General features: G+C 38.4%; 1 protein-coding gene and 1 non-coding gene across 11 annotated transcripts in view; one reads left to right on the forward strand and one right to left on the reverse strand.

Moving 5' to 3' along the window:
- Window positions 1-24,917, reverse strand: part of NUP210L (nucleoporin 210 like) — a 103,688-nt gene that overhangs the window by 42,805 nt on the left and 35,966 nt on the right. For 9 of the 10 annotated variants that reach the window (XM_020887325.2, XM_070467375.1, XM_020887326.2 and 6 more), the window contains exons 11-16: window positions 17,831-17,968; window positions 17,183-17,338; window positions 13,176-13,374; window positions 11,011-11,156; window positions 6,629-6,850; window positions 5,358-5,531 (exon numbers count right to left, since the gene is read on the reverse strand). In XM_020887325.2, the coding sequence (XP_020742984.2) occupies window positions 5,358-5,531; window positions 6,629-6,850; window positions 11,011-11,156; window positions 13,176-13,374; window positions 17,183-17,338; window positions 17,831-17,968 (1,035 nt within the window). The remainder of the gene's footprint in view (window positions 1-5,357; window positions 5,532-6,628; window positions 6,851-11,010; window positions 11,157-13,175; window positions 13,375-17,182; window positions 17,339-17,830; window positions 17,969-24,917) is intronic. The other variant, XM_020887327.2, reaches the window with a different exon arrangement.
- On the forward strand, window positions 7,740-7,846 carry LOC139035406 (U6 spliceosomal RNA). The gene has a single exon (XR_011488053.1). It is a non-coding gene; the product is annotated as a U6 spliceosomal RNA (small nuclear RNA).

Here is a 24,917-nt window from a genome sequence, read left to right on the forward strand (position 1 = left end):
ATTGTAGTCCAACTCTCACATCCATACATGACTACTGGAAAAACCATAGTTTTGACTAGGTGGACTTTTGTTGGTAAAATAATGTCTCAGCTTTTTAATATGCTATCTAGCTTGGTCATAACTTTTCTTCCAAGGAGGAAGCATCTTTTAATTTCATGGCTGCAGTCACCATCTGCAGTCATTTTGGAGCCCCCCCAAAATAAAGTCTCTCACTGCTTCCACTGCTTCCCCATCTATTTGCCATGAAGTGATGGGACCAGATGCCATGATCTTAGTTTTCTGAATGTTGAGTTTTAAGCCAACTTTTTCACTCTTCTCTCTCACTTTCATCAAGAGGCTCTTTAGTTCTTCTTTGCTTTCTGCCATAAGGGTAGTATCATCTGCATATCTGAAAGTTTGAAAAGTTTAGTTGCTCAGTCATGTCCAACTCTTTGCAACCCCATGGACTGTAGCCTACCAGGCTCCTCTGTCCATGGGATTTTCCAGGCAAGAGTACTGGAGTGGGTTGCCATTTCCTCCTCCAGAGGATCTTCCTGACCCAGGGATCAAACCCTGGTCTCCTACATTGTAGGCAGATGCTTTACCCTCTGAGCCACCAGGGAAATCCTCTGCATATCTGAGGTTACTGATATTTTTCCCGGCAATCTTGAATCCAGTTTGTGTTTCATCCAGCCCAGCGTTTCTCACGATGTACTCTTCATGTAAGTTAAATAAGCAGGATACAGCCTTGACGTACTCCCTTCCCTATCTGGAACCAGTCTGTTGTTCCATGTCCAGTTCTAACTGTTGTTTCCTGATCTGCATGTAGGTTTCTCAAGAGGCAGGTCAGGTGGTCTGGTATTCCCATCTCTTTAAGAATTTTCCAGAGTTTGTTGTGGTCACACAGTCAAAGACTTTGGCATAGTCAATAAAGCAGAAGTAGATGTTTTTGTGGAACTCTCGTGCTTTTTTGATGATCCAACAAATGTTGGCAATTTATCTCTGGTTCCTCTGCCTTTTCTAAATCCAGCTTGAACATCTGGAAGTTCATGGTTCACGTTCTGTTGAAGCCTGGCTTGGAGAATTTTGAGCATTACTTTACTAGTGTGTGAGATGAGTGCAATTGTGCAGTAGTTTGAGCATTCTTTGGCATTGCCTTTCTTTGGGATTGGAATGAAAACTGACCTTTTCTAGTCCTGTGGCCACTGCTGAGTTTTCCAAATTTGCTGGCATATTGAGTGCAGCACTTTCACAGCATCATCTTTTAGGATTTGAAATAACTCAACTGGAATTCCATCACCTGCACTAGCTTTGTTCGTAGTGATGCTTCCTAAAGCCCACTTGACTTCACATTCCAGGATGTTTTGCTCTAGGTTGATGATCACACCATCATGATTATCTGGGTTATGAAGATATTTTTTGTATAGTTCTTCTCTGTATTCTTGCCACCTCTTCTTAATATCTTCAGCTTCTGTTAGGTCTATGCCATTTCTGTCCTTTATTGTGGCCATTTTGCAGGAAATGTTCCCTTGGTATCTCTAATTTTCTTGAAGAGATCTCTAGTCTTTCCCATTCTGTTGTTTTCCTCTATTTCTTTGCATTGATCACTGAGAAAGGCTTTCTTATCTCTCCTTGCTATTCTTTGGAACTCTGCATTCAAATAGGTATATCTTTCCTTTTCTCCTTTGCCTTTCACTTCTCTTCTATTCACAGCTATTTGTAAGGCCTCATCAGACAACCATTTTGCCTTTTTGCATTTCTTTTTCTTGGGGATGGTCTTGATCCCTGCCTCCTGTACAATTTCATGGACCTCCATCCGTAGTTCTTCAGGTACTCTATCAGATCTAATCCCTTCAATCTGTTTGTCACTTCCACTGTATAATCGTAAGGAATTTGATTTAGGTCATACCTGAATGGTCTAGTGGTTTTCCCTACTTTCTGCAATTTAAGTCTGAATTTGGCAATAAGGAGTTCATGGTGCTACAATCAGCTCCCGGTCTTGTTTTTGCTGACTGTATAGAACTTCTCCATCTCTGGCTGCAAAGAATATAATCAATCTGATTAGGCATTGACCATCTGGTGATGTACGTGTGTAGAGTGTTCTCTTGTGTTGTGGGAAAAGAGTGTTTGCTATGACCAGTGGGTTCTCTTGGCAAAACTCTATTAGCCTTTGCCCTGCTTCGTTCTATGCTCCAAGGCCAAATTTGCATGTTACTCCAAGTATTTCTTGACTTCTTACTTTTGCATTCCAGTCCCCTATAATGAAAACGACATCTTTTTTGAACTAGGCTGATGAACGGAAAGAAAAAAGAATGAAGAAAATGGAAGCATCAGAGACCCATGGAAAACCATCAAGAGTGTGAATATATGCAAAATGGAAGTCTTAGAAGAAGAGAGAGGGGGAAGAAAGGAAGGAGGAATATTTGAAGAAATAATGGCTAAGGACTCCCAAATTTGATGTAAAACACCTACTCTAAACACCCAAGAATCTCAAAGAACCCTGAGTAGGATAAATCAAAGAAATTTGCATTTAGACATGTCGTAATCAGACCATCCAAGGTCAAAGAGAAAGACAGAATTATTAAACAGAGGAAGGAACTTATCATTTATAAGGATCCTCCATGAGATTAACAGCTAATTTCTCTTCAGAAATCATAGAAATCAGTGATGAGAGAATAAGACTGCCAATCAAGAATTCTATATTGAGGACAATAATCCTTCAAAATGAAGGAGAAATTAAGACATTCTTGCTTGTGTGCTCACGCTTTAGTCATGTCCAACTCTTTGTGACCCCAGGGACTGGGGCCTACCAGGCTCCTCTTTGAACGGGGTTCTCCAGAGAACAATACTGGAGTGGCTTGCCATTTCCTTCTCCAGGGGATCTTTCCAACTCCTTGATCAAACCCACATCTCCTGCATTGCAGGCGGATTATTTTTTTAAAAAATAATTGTATTTATTTATTTAGGCTGTTCTGGGTCTTTGTTGCTGTGCAGGCTTTTCTCTAGTTGTGGCAAGTGGGGATACTCTCTAGTTGTGGGGCCGGGGCTTCTCACTGCAGTGGCTTCTCTTGTTGCCGAGCATGGGACCCACCTTCAGTTGTTGTGGCTACTATGCTCTAGAGCATAGGATTAATAGTTGAGGAGCACGGGCTTAGCTGCTCCATGGCACATGGGATCTTCCCAGATCAGGGATCAAACCTGTGTTTCCCACATTGGTAGGCTGTTTCTTTACTACTGGGCCACCAGGGAAGCCCAAGATCTAACAAAAATAGAGGGAATTTGTTTCTAGTAGACCTGCCCTACAAGAAATACTAAAATGAGTCCTTCTGGATAAAATGAAAGGTCGCTAGATAGTAACTTGAACCCCCGTGAAGAAATAAGAGTTTAGTAACAATAACTACATAGGTAAATATATAGAACAGTATAAATATACTTTTGCTTGTAATTATTTTTCTATCTTATTTAAAACACAAATGCATAAAGCAATAATTATGACTGATAAGCATACATGTAAAAAGATATATGACAATAACAGCTCAAAGAAGGGGAAAGTAAATAGGGCTTTAAAGAAATAATAGGTTTCAACCATTATTGAATTAAGTTGATACTATTCCAAACTAGTTTGTTAAAAGTTAACATGTTAATTGTAATCCCCAAGGCAATAACTAACAAAATAACTTAAAATAATATAGTAAAAGAAAGGACAAAAGGATTAAAATGATACACTATAAAATATCTACTTAACACAAAAAAGGAAGAAATGGAAGAATAGAAAAACAAAAAAAGCATAAGATAAATAGTAACACGGTAGCTATAAATCCAACCTTATTGGTAACTATGCTAATTGTAAATAGATTACACACTGATCAGAATCCCCTGCATTGGGATCTTGGAGTCTTAGCTACTGGACCATCAGGGAAGTCCAAGTGCTTTTTTAAAAAGTGAATAATTTATAAAGTTCAAATAATAGTATTTAATGTTGAATTTGGTTCTGAAAAAAAAAATGAGTTCCTAACCTGCAACATCTCACATTCTTTTACAATGAAAAGGCAGTGTAGCAAAAAAAGTTAATAATGTGCTTTGGAATTAGACATAAGATGCTACTTTCTAGCTTTATGACCTTGGGGAAATTACTCAACTTTTAGGATCCTTAGTTTCTTCAACTGTAAAATGGGAAGAATCAGTGGATTGTTCTGTTCTCAGAAGTGACTTATTTCCTCCTGTGCTTGAGACCACAGTGCACCTAATCTAGCGTATGGTTTGGGCTTCCCTGGTGGCTCAGACAGTAGAGAATCTGCCCACAGTGCGGGAGACTTGGGTTCAGTCCCTGAGTCGGAAAGGTCCCCTGGAGAAGGAAATGGCAACCCACTCTAGTAATCTTGCCTGGAGAATTCCATGGACAGAGATGCCTGGTAGGCTACAGTCCATGGGGTCATAGAGTCAGATATTACTGTGGGACTAACACTCACTTTCACTTTCTAATGTTCTAGTTTCTAGGTTAGATAACTCATTTATTCCTCAATCCCTGTTGCCTAGCTTTTAGCTACGTTACTGGTTATCACTATTTTTCATATCAGTTTGGAGTAGAGGTGAATTCTATATGTTACTGATAATGCTAATAAAAGGTTTAGTAGGGAAGGATACTAGCAAAACAATTGTAGTTATTTAGAGTTCTCAATTGTCTGTCATCATAAGGTGGCGCTAGTGGTAAAGAACCTGACTGCCCATACAGGAGACATAAGAGATGTGGGTTCCATCCCTGGGTTGGGAAGATCTCCTGGAGGAGGGCATGGCAACCCACCCCAGTATTCTTGCCTGGAGAATCCCATGGACAGATGTGCCTGGCAGGCTACAGTCCATAGGATCACAAAGAGTCAAACAAGACTGAGGTGACTTAGTTCGCAAGCATGCACCTAAGTACAATAAGCAAAGTCACTAAGTGTCACTGCTGCTAAGTCACTTCAGTCGTGTCCAACTCTGTGCGACCCCATAGACAGAAGCCCACCAGGCTCCCCCATCCCTGGGGTTCTCCAGGCAAGAACACTGGAGTGGGTTGCCATTTCCTTCTCCAGTGCATGAAAGTAAAAAGTGAGAGTGAAGTCACTCAGTCCTCTCTGACTCTTAGCGACCCCATGGACTGCAGCCTGCCAGGCTCCTCCGTCCATGGGATTTTCCAGGCAAGAGTACTGGAGTGGGGTGCCATTGCCTTCAAAGTGTCACTAAGTATAGCCAACTATAACCACTTCTCAGACACTATCAGAGATTGTATAACACATAAACGAGTTTCCTTAAATTCAATAAGACAAAAGCTCTATTTCCGACCATTTATCTCAAAGCATGGGAGACAAAGGGCAAGTAAGTTGAAACACCACACTTACCAGTTGTTTGTTGTGCTGTGGCAGAGGGCATGGCTGGGCACCAGCTGGCACCTTATACACTGGAGTTATAGACATGCTGGCAGGGTGGGCACATATGAAGCGTACCTGTACAACCTCTACAGCTGGACTAGGGTTCAGGACACCTGGATGATTTCCAATTTGAAATGTCAGGATCTTAAGAAAACACAAGGGCAAGAGGTAATTGCAGGTAGACACTTGATATCACAGAAACAAAGGGAACATTAAAAAAAATCTAACTGACCAATTACTTCAGTCTTTTCCTTCAGCAAACCTTTGTTACCAGTTGGTAAAAATTAATTTGTGTTTCAACTCATTTCTGATGTAAATACTAATGAATAACAGGATGTAAAAACAAAAAGTTAGAGAGCTTCAAAAGGGGGTAACTAGGCTTGAAATCACTAGTAGCTAGTCATATTATACAGTAGAGTTCACTAGAGATATTAAAATGAACCTCATTTGAATATAACACAGTTCTTATTAAGTTAAAATCATATATGGATTCCCTGAGGATTGGTTAGCTGGGCTATGCTTCATAGTCATACATTACAGTCTCAATCATGGTCAATCTGAAAACCTTTGTTATTGGCCTTGGTAGAATTACGACGGTGTAGCTGTAGTTAAAGCCATCACTACCTCTAAAAATAATAAAAACTAATTCAACCAATAAGGTGAAATATATTAATTACTCATATCAGCAAAGATCCAACTGGTTCTTCTAAATTGATAAACACAGACGACACTTAAAATTTCCCTTCCTCACATTCTTTGGAGATGAAAAACTATATATCTTCTAGTCTATACAACAAGCAGTTGAATTATAGTGATAAAATGATTGAAATAAACTCCCTGCTACAAAAAGATCTTGAACTATTTGGTTAGTGAACTGTTAGAATTCTCAAATGAGCAAACTAAAACCTTTGGGTACATTTAAAGGATAGTAAGGTTTAAAAGATGACTGGATGGCATCACCGACTCGATGGATGTAAATTTGACTAAACTCCGGGAGTTGGTGATGGACAGGGAGGCCTGGCATGCTGCGATTCAAGGGGTCACAAAGAGTCGGACATGACTGAGCGACTGAACTGAACTGAACTGAAGGTTTAAAGAAACAAATCTCTTAGTCAATAATTAGAATTTTCCTATCTAGTCCATAAAGTAAATTCATTAGCATATGAAAAGGGATGGCTAGAAGGACGAAAGACTTAGCGTATTGTTGCTAAAAGAAATGTTAAAAAAGATAATTTTCCTACTTGTTCCCCTAAATCCAGGCACAGGACCCGATAGATGTACTGATTCTGTTTTCTTTTAGCTGGCAGTCGGACTTGTGTTATTCTAATTTTCTCTGTCTTCTCCATGCTCAGCTCCAGAAAGAACCGTGAGGGCTCCAGGACCCATGGCTGAGGGCCCCCTTCAAATATCATCTCCTTTACAGAGTGCCATGTCACCAACGCCACTTCCACAGGGTTCAGAGCCTGACGACAGTTAAATAAATTAATCCCTAAATGGTTAGAGAATTCAACAGTTTTCTAAAGTGAAAAACTGGTTATCATGTAAAAGACAGTAGACTTAATTCCCAAATTAGGAGATATGTGTGTCATGCCTCTTATTTGGAATGGTTCTCAATCTCTGTTCTAATTTGGATCCCACCCATCATTCAACCAAATTCATGTGTCACCCTATCCATTAATTTGTCTAATGATTCCAGACCACAACTACTTCTGTATCCTCTAAGCTCTTATAGCAGTTATCACTACCATTCATCTGTATACTTATTTATTCTCTTGTGCTATTTAAATGTGTCAAATCTTCATAAATATACATCTGATAATTCTTCTTAACTCTCCAGTTACATGCACTTAAGAGAAGATTATCTTATACCCCAAATTTTTAAAAGAATCTCTCTTCCTCAGTAGAATTTAGTATGATGTTGTACACACAAAAGGCATTTGAATAAATAACTGCATAAACATTTTCTTTTTCTTTTTTCTCTTTTTAAAAACTTGAAGTATAGTTGGCATATAACATTATACTTGTTTCAGGTGTGCAACATAATGATTTGATATTTGCATACACCGTAAAATAATCACAATGTCTAGGTACCATCTGTCATATTGTATAAGAATTTTATTTATTTATTGTTTTGGGCTGCAGTGTGCAGGCTCCTCATTGCAGTGGCTTCTCTTGCTGTGGAGCATGGGCTCTAGGTGCACAGGCTTCAGTAGTTGGAGCACACAGGCTTAATGCCCGGCAGCATATGGGATCTTCCCAGTCTAGGGATTGAACTCATGTTCCCTGCACTGGCAGGTGCATTCTCAGCCCACTGGACCACCAGAGAAGTCCCTGTATAAGAATTTAAATGGAGTGCTCGCTTCGGCAGCACATATACTAAAATTGGAACGATACAGAGAAGATTAGCATGGCCCCTGCGCAAGGATGACACGCAAATTCGTGAAGTGTTCCATATTTTTAATGTTCATCGCAGCACTGTTTATAATAGCCAGGACATGGAAGCAACCCAGATGCCCATCAGCAGACGAATGGATGAGGAAGCTGTGGTACATATACACCATGGAATATTACTCAGCCATTAAAAAGAATTCATTTGAATCAGTTCTAATGAGATGGATGAAACTGGAGCCCATTATACAGAGCGAAGTAAGCCAGAAAGATAAAGACCATTACAGTATACTAACACATATATATGGACTTTAGAAAGATGGTAACGAGAACCCTATATGCAAAACAGAAAAAGAGACTCAGATGTATAGAACAGACTTGTGGACTCTGGGAGAAGGCGAGGGTGGGATGTTTCAAGAGAACAGCATTGAAACATGTATATTATCTAGGGTCTAACAGATCACCAGCCCAGGTTGGGTGCATGAGACAAGTGCTCGGGCCTGGTGGACTGGGAAGACCCAGAGGGATCGGGTGGAGTGGGAGGTGGGAGGGGGGACTGGGATGGGGAATACATGTAAATCCATGGCTAATTCATTTCAATGTATGACAAAAACTACTGTAATGATGTAAAGTAATTAGCCTCCGACTAATAAAAATAAATGAAAAAAAAAAAGAATTTAAATGGATATTTTACTAAAGTATCAAAGAATTCCCACCATAAAAATCTGAATGTAATACATCTATACAGTTCATCTGTTTCTCAAAGAACTCTCACCTTCAGGTAGTCAAGACAGGTATTATTCACTCCAGTATACAGAGGAATTGTATTCTACTTATAGATGAGGAAACTGGTTTTAGGGGAATGGAGTATTCTCAAAGTGTAGGTTAGTTTTGTACGGCACCCAGTGTCTATAACACTGACTAAATTGCAAAATTAAATATATAGTTGAAGCAATCATTTCAAAAATGTAAGCAAACCATGTTTTAGTGTTTCTTCTCTGAACTAGTCAATCATATATATATGATTCATATATACTGATTATTCACATACTCATATATACTGAATACCATTAACATTAAAATTCCTCTAATGGCAGTATTCTCTTGAAAATGTACACATAATTCAATTCAATAAGTATTCATTGATGGCCTACTGGTGATATAGTAATATCAACAGGAAGCCAAAATAAAGCCCTGCCTCACAGTAAAGCTAATAGTCTGGAAAAGACAGATCTGAAGTAGGTAAAGAGTATAATAAGTATTACAAAAAGGCACAGCAGAGAGTGCCAAACAAACCTCAAATAGAAGAAATTAAACTAGTCAGAGGCTTCATGGAAAGTTTCCCTGAGAAAGCAAAACTGGAGTTATTCCTGGTTCCTAGATGTATATAGTCTAAAACTAATCAGATCAACTAAATTGGACTGATACGTAAGGACAAACTGAGAACTATATCATGTACTAAAACATAATATTGATAACAAAAGTAAAACATACATATATTTTTCAGCAGCTAAAAAAAAAGATATATGACCAAAGCACTAGGTAGAAATAGAAAATCATCTTACTTCTTTTAAGGAGAGTTTTCATTTAGGGGAGATCTGATTTGTGAGACATTCAGTAAATATAAAATTAGAGTAAGGATAATGACAAAACTAAGACAAAATCTTATGAAATGACAATGAGCTGCAGCCAAGCACTCTCACTTAATTAGGCAAGAAGGATAATTCAACCACTAAGAGGATGAATGAAATATGCTCAGACTGTATGTTTAATACAGACTGGGGAATTCCCTGGTGGTCCAGTGGTTAAGAATCTACCTGCCAGTGCAGAGGACACGGGTTCAATCCCTAGTCCGGGAAGATCCCACGTGCTATGGGGCAACTAAGGCTATGTGCCACAACTACTGAGCTCATGTGCAGCAACCACTGAATCCCGAGGGCCTAGAGCCTGTGCTCTACAAGAGAAGCCATCACAATGAGAAGCCTGTTTCCGCAACTAACAGTAGCCCTGACAAAGCTTGCATGGAACAACAAAGACCCAGTACAGCCAAAAATAAATAAATAGGCTGTACAATGTACAAAGAGGCCAACTCAAAAATGCAAATTTTAACGAAAAAGTTACCTTTTTCAAATTAACAACTTATCTTGCTTCTTTCACCAAGGTTAACATTTCCTCTATGGATGCCTCCTCATTGCAAAAGGCATTGAGTCAGGTTTGTCAGTATGTTTCAGCAAGAACTTACGGACATCAATTTTAGTTCCTGAAGGATTCAAATATATAGAAAGCATGCCAGGCTCTATCTACTTTTATTTTGAACTGCCACCTGTCATAATCTCCCAATTTTAATAGTCAGTCTTTGGGGTCCAAAATAATGACTGTTGTGCTGAGAATTCATAAGTATAACGGGTAAAAAGATAATTGATTTCTCTCCCTGATATGGAAGGCTTCCTTTCAGAGTTCTTCAAAAAAGAGTATACTAATCAGTTCTTCAATTGCTAAGTCGTGTGTGACTCTTTGCGACCCCAAAGACTGCAGTACACCAGGCTTCCCTGTCTTTCACCAGTTCCTGGAGCTTACTCAAACTCATGTCCATCGAGTCAGTGATGCCATTCAACCATCTAATCCTCTGTCATCCCCTTCTCCTCCTGCCTTCAATCTTTCCCAGCATCAGGGTCTTTTCCAGTGAGTCAGTTCTTCACATCAGGTAGCCAAAGTATTGGAGTTTCAGCTTCAGCATCAGTCCTTTCATTGAATATTCAGGACTGATTTCCTTTAGGGTTGACTGGTTTGATCTCCTTGCAGTCCAAAGGACTCTGAAGAGTTTTCTCCAACATCAAAGTTCAAAAAATAGAGTATACTAATATTCTATATCTTATGCAGGGTAGTGTTACAAAGATACATACATATGTGAAAATTCAAATAGTAACTTAAGATTACTGTACTTTACTATAATTTTTTATACTTCAGTAAAAAAAAAGAGGAAAGAAAGGGGAATATCTAAAATTTGCCGATACAACTTTTAAATATTTCTGTGGCAGAAACATAAGAGCATAACCTTTGTGATACTGAAATTTGATGAGGGTGCTGTAGATCTAGAAGCAAGAGAGTGTTAAGTGAGGAAGAACACAATTATCACTGATCTTTAATAGAGATCACAGATAGCTAGGAAGACCCCAAGTGAACATAGTAGGGTCCATGAGAAGATATGCCAATTCCTTAGAATGAACTAGCTCACCTTTAGGGGTTCATAAGCAGCAAATGTGGCACTGCTATCCAAGTACTCTTCATAATCAGTCACACTAACAGTTACCAAAGTATGGCCAAGAGATTTGGCCGCTATATGTGTACTAGAACAGTGTGTTGGTCCTGGTCTTTGGATACCTGCAAATCAAAAAATGACTTCACTGGGTAATAAGCAACCAATCTTCAAGGAAATCAGTCTATAGAAATATAAGAATTTTAATATATCAAAAAATTCTTAATCTCATACACTATTATACACCAATTATTTATATTAAGTTGATATATAAAAGTATGTTCTTTCTATTAACAGATATATATCATGTAAGACACAATTCTATGTAAGGTAAGGATACAAATATGAACAAGAATCCTGACCTCAATGCACATATAGTTTAAAAGGGGAGTGAATATTTAAATAAATTAAACTATTAGTAGAAAATGATAAGCATTACAAAAGTTTAGAAAACAGAATAATTATTTTTAGCTGGAAAGATCAAGGAAGGTTTATATATGTGCGTGCATGCTCAGTCTCTCAGTCATGTCTGATTCTCTGCAACCCCATGGCTTCTCTTTCCATAGGATTCTCCAGGCAAGAATACTGGAGTGGGTTGATATTTCCTCCTCCAGGGGATCTTCCCAACCCAGGGACTGAACTCATGTCTCCTGCGTCTCCTGCATTGGCAGGCGGATTCTTTACCACTGAGCCACCTGGGAAGCCCCCTTAGATATGCAGAAGAGGGTATCTTAAGTTGACAAATAAATGAACAAAGATAGAAATATAAATGAGATACAAATGCATATATGAAAGAAATAACATGGGAAATTTTAAGTATAGTTAGTTTAACCAGAGCTTTATATGAGGCCAAAGCTTCATATAAAGTTCCAAATGAAGTTCCAAAAAGTAGGCTGGGTTATATTGTAGAGGGCCTTGAATACTAAACTAAAGGGATTTTGGCTGTTGTCCAGTGGCAATGAAAAGTTTCTCAAAATTTTTGAGCAGGAAAATTAATATTGAAATTGAGTTTCATGAAGATCTATCTTGTAGCCATGATTATCAAAGGCAAGAAGAATTAGAGGAGGATATTGTTACAGTCTCAGTGAGAGATAATAAAAGCCTAAAAATGGGGAGCCTAAGAACTGAGGTGAGCTGAGAGATATTATACAGCATAATTAGCAAGGGTAAAAGAGAAGTCCAAGTTGATATCAACCTTATGGATGTATAGGGCTTCCCTCGTACCCTTGTAGCTCAGTCAGTAAAGAATCTGCCTGCAATAGCTCAGTCAGTAAAGAATCTGCCTGCAATGTAGGAGACCTGGCTTCAATTTCTGGGTCAAGAAGATCCCCTGGAGAAGGAAATGGCAACCCACTCCAGGATTCTTGCCTGGGGAATCCCATGAACAGAGGAGCCTGGCAGGCTACAGTTTACGGGGTCGCAAGAGTTGGACACGATGTATTGTGAGAATTAAATGAGTTATATGTGAAAAGTATTCATAATAGAGCCTGGCAAATAGTAAATGCCAAATAAATGTCAGATGCTACTACTGTCATTATTCCTGAAAAAATGATGGTGATCAGGATCAAGTATGAAGTTCTATAACAGTAAATGATACTGATCTTTATGAATAGCTTATTCATATTCTTTTCTTATTAAAAAGATATTTTGTTTTTTAGAATAAATTTAATATATGTATATATTAAATGGCACTAAATTCCTCTTAGAAAGAGGTATATTACATAATTAAAGAAAGAAGAAAAGAGCTTGAAGCTGGAGAGAGAAGGCCTTCATATGACTAAAAACTGATATTGTCTGGCCACAATGAACTCTGGACATTTTATTCTATTTCTGTGCCTTTGTTTCTAACATCACATTATAATACCTAAGGCAGTTGACAAAATAAATAAAAGTATTATAAAGAAAGGTAATATGTGAATTTAACTTTTAAATTTTTTGGCTGCACCTTGTGGTTTGTGGGATCTTAGTTCCCCAACCAGGGACTGAAACCAGGCCCTTGGCAGTGAAAGCAGAGTCCAAATCACTAGACCTCTATGGAATCCCCAATATGTTAATTTAGACTATAATTCATAGTTTCTGAATTGTTGATTGGCCCTTTAATTCAAAGACAAAGAAAGGAGGGGGAAAAAAAGCCTACTGTTAACCTTCTTTGAGAAGAGTAAAGACTCCTTGCTTATCCATGTTCAAATCCAAGGATAAATGAGAGCAGTCTGTGAATGTGATGGCCTCTTTGGTTTCCTTATTTACATGATACATTGCAATGGGGATTTCTATAATCTGGCCAATCTCTACATCAGCATGAAATGGTAACAGTTCCATCTTGTTCAGTCTCAGAACATGTACCTGAAGGGAAAAAAATTAATCTTTCAACAAAGGCATATTAGGAAAATCTTAGACAAAAGCATTCCTTAAATATTTAAATATACATATATATATAACATATATATATATACATATGTTTTGCATATGAAAACAGAAACTATGTACCATTTATATGCATATATGGGTGTTTGTGCGTGTGTTAGGTGCTGAACCTGTCACTCACTTCATTCCTTAATCAATCAACTTCTCTAAGGCATGTAATACCTCTCAGTGGGAGTCTGGCAAAATATGAGCACTGAACAATTTTCTTGACTTTTGTAAACTAAGAATGGTCTTTTAAAGTGTTGTAAAATAAAAAGCAACAATGACAAATGACTATGAGATAGAGACTGTATGTGGCCTATAAATACTAACATATTTACTATCTTTTTTATATAAAAAGCTTGCTGACCTCTGATATAGAACACTCTTTCTTGATATCTTAAAAAAATCTTTTTCTTTTTGCTATAGATTGAAGGTCTCCCTCCAAATTCCTGTGTAGAAATTCTAACCCCTGAAATGATGGTATTAGGAGATGGGGCCTTTGGGAGGTGGTTAGGTCCTGAGAGTGGAGTTCCCACAGATGGAATTAATGCCCTTAAACAAGGAACCCCTGGGGCTCCCTAATCCTTTCTGCCATATGCGGTTAAGGCAAAAAATATAGTCTTCTATGAAGCAGAATGCTTTTCCTCACCAGACACTGAATCTATTGGTGCCTTGATTCTGGACTTTCCAGCCTCTAAAACCATTGAAAAATCAATTTCTGTTGTTTACAAGCCACCCAACCTACAGTATTTTGTTATAGCAGCCTGAATGGACTTTTTAATGGGGAGTGTATGAATGTGAGAGTTGGCCTGTGAAAAAAGCTGAGCACCGAAGAATTGATGCTTTTGAACTGTGGTGTTGGAAAAGGCTCTTGAGAGTCCCTTGGACTGCAAGGAGAGCCAACCAGTCCATCCTAAAGGAGATCAGTCCTGGGTGTTACTGGAAGGACTGATGCTGAAGCTGAAACTCCAATACTTTGGCCACCTCATGAGAAGAGTTGACTCATTGGAAAAGACCCCGATGCTGGGAGGGACTGGGGGCAGGAGGAGAAGGGGACGACAGAGGATGAGATGGCTGGATAGCATCACCAACTCGATGGACATGAGTTTGGGTAAACTCCGGGAGTTGGTGATGGACCGGGAGGCCTGGTGTGCTGCAATTCATGGGGTTGCAGAGAGTTGGACACGACTGAGCGACTGAACTGACTGACTGACTAAACATTTAAATAAATTAAACTATTAGTAGAAAATGATAAGCATTACAAGAGTTTAGAAAACAGAATAATTTTGTTTTCTAAAATTATTTTTAGAAATAAATATTTCTAAAATATTTCTGTTTTCTCTTCTGAAAAAGAATAAGAGTCTTTTTTTGGTCACTGTTTATATGTGCCTTTAGTTGCAGCATGTGGAATCCTTAGTTGCAGCGTAAAGCATCTAGTTCCCTGAACAGGGATAGAACCCTGGGCCCCTTGCTTTGAGAGTGTGGGATCTTAGCCATTGAACCAGCAGGGAAGTCTTTGGCTTCCCACTGTTGACAGCAGAGGTCAGCAATGCTCTCTAAAGGGCCAGAGAGCAAATATCTTTAGCTTTGGGGATCACACGGTCTTGTAAACTACTCAAATCTGTACTTGTTGCCTGAAAACGGCTATAGAGAATACATAAATGAATGACTGTGTTCTGATAAAACTTTATTTACTAGAAAGGCAGCAAGTTGAGTCTGATCCTTAGGCCTTAGGTTGGCTCCATCCTTCAAAGTCTTATTCAAGTTCCCAGCTCTTCATGATAGCCTCGACTAGACATATCCACAAGGATTTTCTTTTATTAACTAATAGTACTTTTCCTCTATAATTCAAGTAGCTTTAAATCATATACTGCTTTCAATCAGTTCAGCTCAGTTCAGTTGCTCAGTCATGTCCGACTCTTTGCAACCCCATGAATCACAGCACACCAGGCCTCCCTGTCCATCACCAACTCCCAGAGTTTACTCAAACTCATGCCCATCGAGTCGGTGATGCTATCCAGCCATCTCATCCTCTGTTGTCCCCTTCTCCTCCTGCCCCCAGTCCCTCCCAGCATCAGAGTCTTTTCCAATGAGTCAACTCTTCACATGAAGTGGCCAAAGTATTGGAGTTTCAGCTTCACCATCAGTCTGTCCAGTGAACACCAACAACTGATCTCCTTTAGTATGGACTGGTTGGATCTCCTTGCTGTCCAAGGGACTCTCAAGAGTCTTCTCTAACACCATAGTTCAAAAGCATCAATTTTTCAGCGCTCAGCTTTCTTCACAGTCCAACTCTCACATCCATACCTGCCCACTGGAAAAACCATAGCCTTGACTAGACAGACCTCTGTTGGCAAAGTGATGTCTCTGCTTTTTAATATGCTATCTAGGTTGGTCATAACTTTCCTTCCAAGGAGTAAGCGTCTTTTAATTTCATGGCTGCAGTCACCATCTGCAGTCATTTTGGAGCCCCCCAAAAATAAAGTCTGACACTGTTTCCACTGTCTCCCCATCTATTTCCCATGAGGTGATGGGACCAGATGCCATGATCTTAGTTTTCTGAATGTCAAGCTTTAAGCCAACTTTTTCACTCTCCTCTTTCACTTTCATCAAGAGGCTTTTTAGTTCCTCTTCACTCTCTGCCACTTCCTAAAAATGTTATTTAACTTTTCACATTAATATAGCTTCCTAGTAGACTTCAGATTCTTTAAAGTAGGGATGACATGTTATTTCTCTGAATGTCCCATGATACCTAGTATGGTGTTAAGTACCTCCTTAGTATTCAATAAATATTCACTGAATGATAACACACACGCTAAGTAGTCCTGCAGGGAAAGACGACATAAATTAATGTTTATTAAAAGTGGGAGAAGATAGAAAATGGTTATATAACATAGTAAAAAGTAGTTCAATCTTACAGAAACAAGATATGCAACAAAAAAATGAGACTAGAAATTAAGTGTCTATGAAGTTCACATTACATGATAATAACAACAAAATACAGTAACAAAATAGATAACATTAAGTAGTGAATATATTCCCAGCACAGGTGTAAATACCATCTTATTTAATTCTGACACTAACCCTTTGAGGCAGATCCTATAATTATCCCCATTTTAAAGATGAAGAAACAAATGCAGACATTAAATAATTGGTTATTAAGTAAAGCAAGACTCAACCCAGGTCCAGGAATATTTAAGAAATATGTATGATAAGACTTAATTTGAGCATTATTTTATTTATTTATTTTTGTCTGCACCATAGCGGCATGCAAGATCTTAGTTCCTCAACCAGAGATCAAACCTGTGTCGCCTGCAGTGAGAGTGCAAAGTCTTAACCACTGGACAACCAAGGAAATTCTGAGGATCATTTTAAAATAAGCAACATGAGAATAGCACTGAAACAAGTATACTATCAAAGACGAAACAGATCACCAGCCCAGGCTGGATGCATGAGACAAGTGCTCAGGGCTGGTGCACTGGGAAGACCCAGAGGGATGGGATGGGGAGGGAGGCGGGAGGGAAGAATAGGGAAGGGGAACACACGTAAATCCATGGCTGATTCATGTCAATGTATGGCAAAAACCACTACAATATTGTGAAGTAATTAGCCTCCAACTAATAAAAATAAATGGGAAAAAAATAAAATAACGTGAAAAAGAAAAAAATTTTAACGTGTTACTATAATTAAATTTAGACGACAATGTTTCAGAGGAGATATGAAGACGGTGCAGAAAGTTGCTTACCTTGATTTCCCCATATCGAAAGGGATTCTGTACATCTCGGGCCAAAACAGTGCTGTTTCCCCTCACCCGCCCCGCTGTCACCACTCCTTTACTGGTTACCATGGCCACTGTTTCATTAGAAGAGGTCCAGGTAAAGTTGCCACTGCCACCCTCTACCTATGAAAAAATACAACCTTATATTTAATTAGTATAAGGGGAAAAATGGAATTTAAGTGAAGATGTAAAATCTGGTGAAATAAAGTTTAGGAAATAATAAAACTACACAATAATTTATTTCTGGAACATTAAGAAAACTGTGATGCCATATGAAAGTAGCTAAATGGGAGAGGGAAACACTAAACAGAGATTATGTGGGCAACGGAAATACTAAAGGGAGATTATGTAATGGCAGTATCACAAAATGTAAAAAAGAAAGAGCACAAGAGAGCTTGACAAAACTATAAAACTCACAAGGAAAGGATATATGGAAGAGAGAAAGTACACCAAGTCTTGTTAGGATTCAAGAGTATTCATGATTTGGTTGTCACCCAAAACTGAGTTATACACTAGGATTAGGTGGAAGTAAAATTTAACATTAACTAAATTTCAATTAATTAAGCTATCAGAGAAACTGACTTATTTGTGAATTCTCATTCTAGTATATCATACCTGTACTTTATAACGATACAACATTCCCATGGGATGATGAGGAAATGCCAGAAAGTTAGGTGTAAGCTTGATAGGAAAATAAATCTTCACTTCTTGCTGATGTTTAATTGGAAATTTTATAGGCTGAACATTTTTATTCTATAAGAACAGAAAAAAAGGAGCAAACCAAGACTTTATAAGGACTGTTATTATGGTCCACATTCACATCTAAAGCATCAGCAAAGTGGTATGTTAATAGACTACTCAACCAATTTCTATCAATAAAAGAAATAAATGTTCTTGTTCATTAGAGAAGCACAGCTACTACAGTTCAATAATAATGAAAGAGATTTTGATAGACCTAAAATAAGTATTACAGTCATGGAAAGTAGTTAAAATTTCTTGAAAGAAGAGTTATATTAACATAGAAAGGGAAGTCATAGCTTCAAAGATCCTTGGCCACTCATCATTTAAATATATAAGTTGTAAATGCAAATGAATATTATAAGCTATTCAGAAGAAAATAAAGAGAACAGTCATAGATGCTGAGGTAAGACATTCCCTCCTGCTTAAAAACAAGAGCAGGGTTTGGGGGGTATTCATACAGGTAAAATAGAGTCCTCACACTCAACTACGTTGGCATTTTTCTCTTTAAAGGCAAATTATTTTTCAAAGAGGCTCTGAAGTATTTATAAACTATATAACATTTGCAGTAATGGCTCTGATTTTCTTTCTTTCTTAATTTTAATTAATGATTTTTGGCTGCACTGGGTCTTTGTTGCTGCATGCGGGCTTTCTCTATTTGGGGTGAGCAGGGGCTACTATCTGGTTGTGGCACATGGGCTTCTGTTGTGGCTTCTCTTGTGGAGCACAGGCTCTAGGTACAGGCTTCAGTAATTTCAGCACAGGGGCCCAGTAGTCACCGTATGTTGGCTCAAGAGCATAGGTTAAATAGTTGTGGCACACGGGCTTAGCTGGCCCATGGCACATGGGATCTTCCAAGACCAGGGATCAAACCCTAGTCCCCTCCATTTGCAGGCAGATTCTTAACCACTGGACCACCAGGGAACCCCACTGGCTCTGATTTTCTCTTCATTTCCTTAAGGTGTCTAGCTCGATCATAAACTGAAAATAAGTCTTTCCACTTAAAACAGCATCACTGCATTTTAGCCTACTGACACTGATTTTGGACATTTAACCTTCACAAGTGTAAGATAATTATTTAATAATAATATTAATAGTTTAATAATAAATTGTATTGTCTTGAGCTGAAAAGAGAAAGATTGAGAATATCATTCTGACTGTATTTAGGTGATCACTGAGGGAAACAAGAAATTTTCAGGAGTAGGAAGCATATGCTAGGTCTGGTTAGAACTCTAATTCAAGAATAAGGTAATATTAGTACAAAAAGGTTGGTCCAAGAAGATATTTTATAACATATAGGAAAAAGAACATAGTATTTAAAAAGGCACTATGCCCTTTTAAGAGTGACATGCTTTTCAAAAATACTGATTGCAGCAAATACAAATTTTCAACAGTGTCTGCTTTGCCACATAAGAAAATACAGATAGGAAATAAGAGATAAAAGCAGAGATAAGACAACAAACTGGGATAAAGAGGGACACAGTTCAGTACACGGTGAAATTTAAAGTGAGCTAGACCAAATAAGAAAAAAGGTAATAAAATTTTTAAATGTCATAGAATTTTAAAAAATATTTATTTGGTGGCATCACGTCTTAGTTGTGCACGCAGGATTTTGTTGCGTCACGCAGCATGCTCTGTTGTGGTATGCAGGCTCAGTAGTAGCAAGTGGTGTGTGGGCTCAGTTGCCCTGGGGCATATATGATCTTAATTCCCTGATCAGGGATGGAACTTGTGTCCCCTACACTGCAAGTCAAATTCTTAACCACTGGACCATAGGGGAAGTCCCTTGTCTGACCATTTTGTCTGACACAGACAGCACTGGGTTGGCATTAGCAGGGACGCAGTTTAGGAATAACATCCAGGAAATCCTTCCCTTGATTTCCCAACATACAGGTTGCGGCACCAAATATGATCTCAGGTGGCCTTGGTCTGCAGCGGCTTGAAGCAAGGCTCTATACCTGGGAGACTGAGGTAAGGTCTCGGTGGTGAGAGCATCATAGGCTAACCACTAGACCAGTGTCAGTGACAAGGCCCTGACTCTTTGGCTTTGCAGAAAAGAATTCCTGCAAAGATGGAAAGTAGTGAAATAAGACAAGTAAAGAGTTTACCAGGAGGAAAAAGAGTACAGTATGTATGGATAGGGGGATCGACCTACAGTGCAGGAGACACTGATTTAATCTTGGGTTGGGAAGATCCCCTGGAAGAGGGCATGACAACCCACTCCAGTATTCTTGCCTGGAGAATCCAATGGTCAGAGGAGTCTGGTGGGCTATGGGCCATAGGGTCACAAAGAGTCAGACACAACTGAAGCAGCTTAGCACACAAGCATTGGAATACATTCTTAAATAAATGTGGTTATGTTATACACCATTTTAACATGCATTTCTTGCTTTATTTTATTTTTTTTGCTAATGACATTACTTGCTGTTTATTTTATATTTATTTTAGACCACAGAAATGATGTTAGCAAACTCGAGCAAGTTTTTTATTCCCATTCAAAATGGATCATAGCAGCAGAGACAACTTGCAATATCAACAACACATCTGGCCCAGGAACTGTTAACAAATGTATGGTACAGTGGTGTTTCAAGGAGTTTTGCAAAGGAGATGAGAGCCCTGAACATGAGAAGCATAGTGGCTAGCCATCTGAAGTTGACAACAACAAATTGAGAGTCATCATTGAGGCTGATCCTCTTACAACTACAGAAGTTGCCCAAGAACTCAACATTGACTATTCTATGATCATTCTGCATTTGAAGCAAATTGGGAAGGTAAAAAATTTCAATAAGTGGGTGCCTCATGAGCTGACCAAAAATAAAAAAAATCGTTGTTCTGAAGTGTTGTCTTCTCTTTTTCTTTTTGCAGTTAAATTTATTTGTATTTAAATAAATTTATTTATTTATTTTTAATTATAGGGTAATTGCTCTATAATATTGTGTTGGTTTCTGCCACATATCAACATGAATCAGCCATAGGTATACCTATGTCTCCTTCCTCTTGAACCTCCCTCCCCATCCCATCCCTCTAGGTTGTTACAGAGTCCCGGTTTGAGTTCCCTGAGTCACATAGCAAATTCCCAGTGGCTATCTATTTTACATTCGTCTTCTCTTGTTCTACACAACAACAATGAACCATTTCTTGATCATATTGTGACGTGTGATGAAAAGTGGATTTTATACAACTGGTAAAGACCAGCTCAGTGGTTGAACTGAGAAGAAGCTCCAAAGCCAAACTTGCACCAAAAAAGGTCATGGTCATTGTTTGGTGGTCTGCTGCCCATCTGATCCACTACAGCCTTCTGAATCCCAGCAAAACCATTACATCTGAGAAGTATGCTCAGCTGATTGATGAGATGCACCAAAAACTGCAATGCCTGCAGCTGACATTGGTCAACAGAATGAGTCCAATACTTCTCCATAACAACCCCTGACTGCATGTCACACGACCAATGTTTCAAAAGTCAAATGAACTGGACTACGAAGTTTTGCCTCATCCACCATATTCACCAGATTCTCGCCAACTGACTAGTACTTCTTCAAGCATCTCGACAACTTTTTTTTTTACTAGCACAGTAATGTAATTATAGAACGGATTAAGCACAACAAACTTAGAACTTAATCAGGCAACATTTATGTACTAAAAGGAATGATAGACCAAATTTCCATGAAAGAAGCAGGTAATGACTGTCATTAATAATTGGAAGAATTACTTTACTAAGTGAAATAATTAACCATATTTAAAACCATATTTTTGCTTTTAATTAGGTGCTTTAAAATTACATGTCAACACTAAAAATTAAAAAAAACTGCCAAAATTATGTAAAACTATTATATATGTTGATCCTTTATTATGATTTACTGTTATTGACAGTTTAAGTTCAGTTATTTAAAAAATATTTAAATGTTCCTTATTTGTGAGGAACTGGCTAGAAGAATATAATTTAGCTCCCTAATTCCTCTTTTGTTGAACCTGCCTGGCATAACCCTAGTCCTGATACAGTCTTATTTTCTGTCTATGCCTGCTGCTGCTGCTGCTAAGTCGCTTCAGTCGTGTCCGGCTCTGTGTGACCCCAAAGACGGCAGCCCACCAGGCTCCCCTGTCCCTGGGATCCTCCAGGCAAGAACACTGGAGTGGGTTGCCATTTCCTTCTCCAGTGCATGAAAGTGAAAAGTGAAAGTGAAGTCGCTCAGTCGTGTCCAACTCTTAGCAACCCCATGGACTGCAGCCGACCAGGCTCTTCTGTCCATGGGATTTTCCAGGCAAGAGTACTGGAGTGGGGTGCCATTGCCTTCTCCTGACAACTTTTTTAAAATTAATTAATTTATTTAAATTGGAGGCTAATTACTTTACAATATTGTAGTGGTTTTTGCCATACATTGACATGAATCAGCCATGGGTGTACAGGCGTTCCCCATTCGACAACTTTTTGCATGGAAAACATGCCCACAACCAGCAGGAGGCAGAAAATGCTTTCCAAGAGTTCATCAAATCCTAAAGCATGGATTTTTATGCTACCTGCTTTTTATGCTACTTCATGCTACTTATGAATAAGCAAACTTATTTGTTGTTGGCAAAAATATGTTGATTAAAATGGTTCCTATTTTGTTTAATAAAGATGTGTTTAAGCCTAGTTATAATGATTTAAAATTCATAGTGTAAAACCAAAATTACCTTTTCATCAACCTAATAGATTGCTTAGGTGGATCTTGACTTGAGAATTCAAAGTCCTGATCTAACCATTTTTTTCCCCAACATTGTCCAGCATACTTAGAAACAACAATCAACAAACCCTATTATATCCCAGACTTTCACTAACATGTTTTATGGCAGCAACTTCCTGGTTACCAAAAGGCTTGTCTTCTGTATGCATTTAACTGTAGTGTCTACAGATAACACTTCTAAGTAGCTGTTTTGCTATTGCACACCATAGACTATCAACACTCACCTTTTATCACAAGAAACAGGGTCAGTAATGACTTTAAATCTAACAATAGAGAAGTTAGAATCAACTTGGAGAACCCAAACTCCAAGATGGCCTCCACGGATCCCACCCTGTGGTATTCACACCCTTGTGTAGTTCCCTCTTCATTGTATTAAGAACGGTTTCAATGACCAATACAGTGTAGTAGACGTGCTTATATTAGAAAAGAGACGTAAAACCAGTGATCCACCATAAGATTCTTCAATAATAAGGAACTTAAAAAAGAAAAGCAAATTTTATCCAAAGTAAAGAGAAGAAATAGAATAACAAAGAAAAAAGCATGAATCAATAAAAGAAAAAATAGGTAAAGAATTGAAACAATAGAAACACAAATAACCAATATCTGGGGGGCTTCCCAGGTGGCGCTAGTGGTAAAGAACTTGTCAGTGCAGGAGATATGAGACACTGCTTCGATCCCTGGCTTGGGAAGATCCCATGGAGAAGGAAACGACAACCCACTCCAATATTCTTGCCTGGAGAATCCCACGGACAGAGAAACCTGGCAGGCTACAGTTCGTAGAGTCATGAAGAGTTAGACACGACTGAAGCGACTTAGTGCACACAGACACATACACACCAATATCTGGAATGAAAGAGACAACATCACTACAGATACTACAGATACAAATTAGTAAGGCAATGTTGTCAACAACTTTATGTGATAAATTCAACAGTTTAGACTAAACAGAAATTCCTTCACATACAAACTACCAAGTTTCACTCAAGAAGAAATAAATAGGGGCTTCCTTGATGGTACAGTGGTTGAGAATACACCTGCCAATGCAGGGGACATGAGTTCAATCCCTGCTCTGGGAAGACCCTGCATGCTATGTGGCAACTAAGCCTGTGTGTCATAACTACTGAGCCAGCACTCTATACCCTTAAGTCACACCTACTCAGCCCACGCACTACAACTACGGAAGCCTGTGCAGTTAGAGCCTGTGCTCTGTAATAAGAGAAGCCACCACAGTGAAAAACCTGCATACCACAAGGAAGAGTATCCCCCACTCTCTGCAACTAGAGAAAGCCCACGTGCAGCCAGGAAAACCCAGAACAGCCAAAAATAAATAAAAGAAGAAATAAATAACCTGAATAGCTGTATATACATTATAAAAATTAAATTCATAGTTTTAAAACCTCTCATACACCAATTGTTAGAGAAATGGAAATTAAAATCACAGTGAGATAGCACTTCATACCCATTAGAATGGCAATTATCAAAAATAGAAAATAAGTGTTGGTTAGGATGTGGAGAAATCAGAATCCTTGTGCATTGCTGCTGGAATGTAAAATGACAGTCACTATGGAAAAAAGTATGACAATTCCTCAAAAAATTAAATATAGAATTGCCATATAATCCAGTAATTTGAATTTTGGGTATATACATAAAAGAACTGAAAGTAAAGATTTGACAAATTATTTGTATATCCATGTTCACAGCAGCATTATTTACAATAGACAAAAGGTGGAAACAACCCAAGGGTCTATCAATGGATAAATAACAAACAAAATGCAGTATATCCATTCAATAGAATATTATTCAGCCTTAAAAAGAATGAAATTATGTCAGGGTACAACATGGATTAACCCTAAAGACATGCTAAGTGAAATAAGTAAAAAACAAAAAGGACAAATGTATGATTCCACTTTTTTTTTGGCCATGCCACAAGGCTTTTGGGATCTTAGTTCCCTGACCGAGATTGAACCCACATGCTCAGCAGTGAAGGCATGAAGAAATAACCAGTGGACTGCCAGGGAATTCCTTGTATGATGCCATTTATATGACTTAACTAGATTAATCAAATTAACAGAGACAGGAAATAGAATGTAGTTACCAAGGAATAGAAGATAGGAGGAACAGGGGTGGGTATTTTTTAAGGGAAAGAGAGAATCAGTCTGGAAAGATTATAAAGTTCTGGAGATAGATGGTGGTATTGGTACACAACATCAATACACTTAATGTCACTGAACTGTAGGCCTAAA

The sequence above is a fragment of the Odocoileus virginianus genome, chromosome 5 (genome assembly GCF_023699985.2).
Source record: "Odocoileus virginianus isolate 20LAN1187 ecotype Illinois chromosome 5, Ovbor_1.2, whole genome shotgun sequence".
Taxonomy (NCBI): Eukaryota; Metazoa; Chordata; class Mammalia; order Artiodactyla; family Cervidae; genus Odocoileus; species Odocoileus virginianus.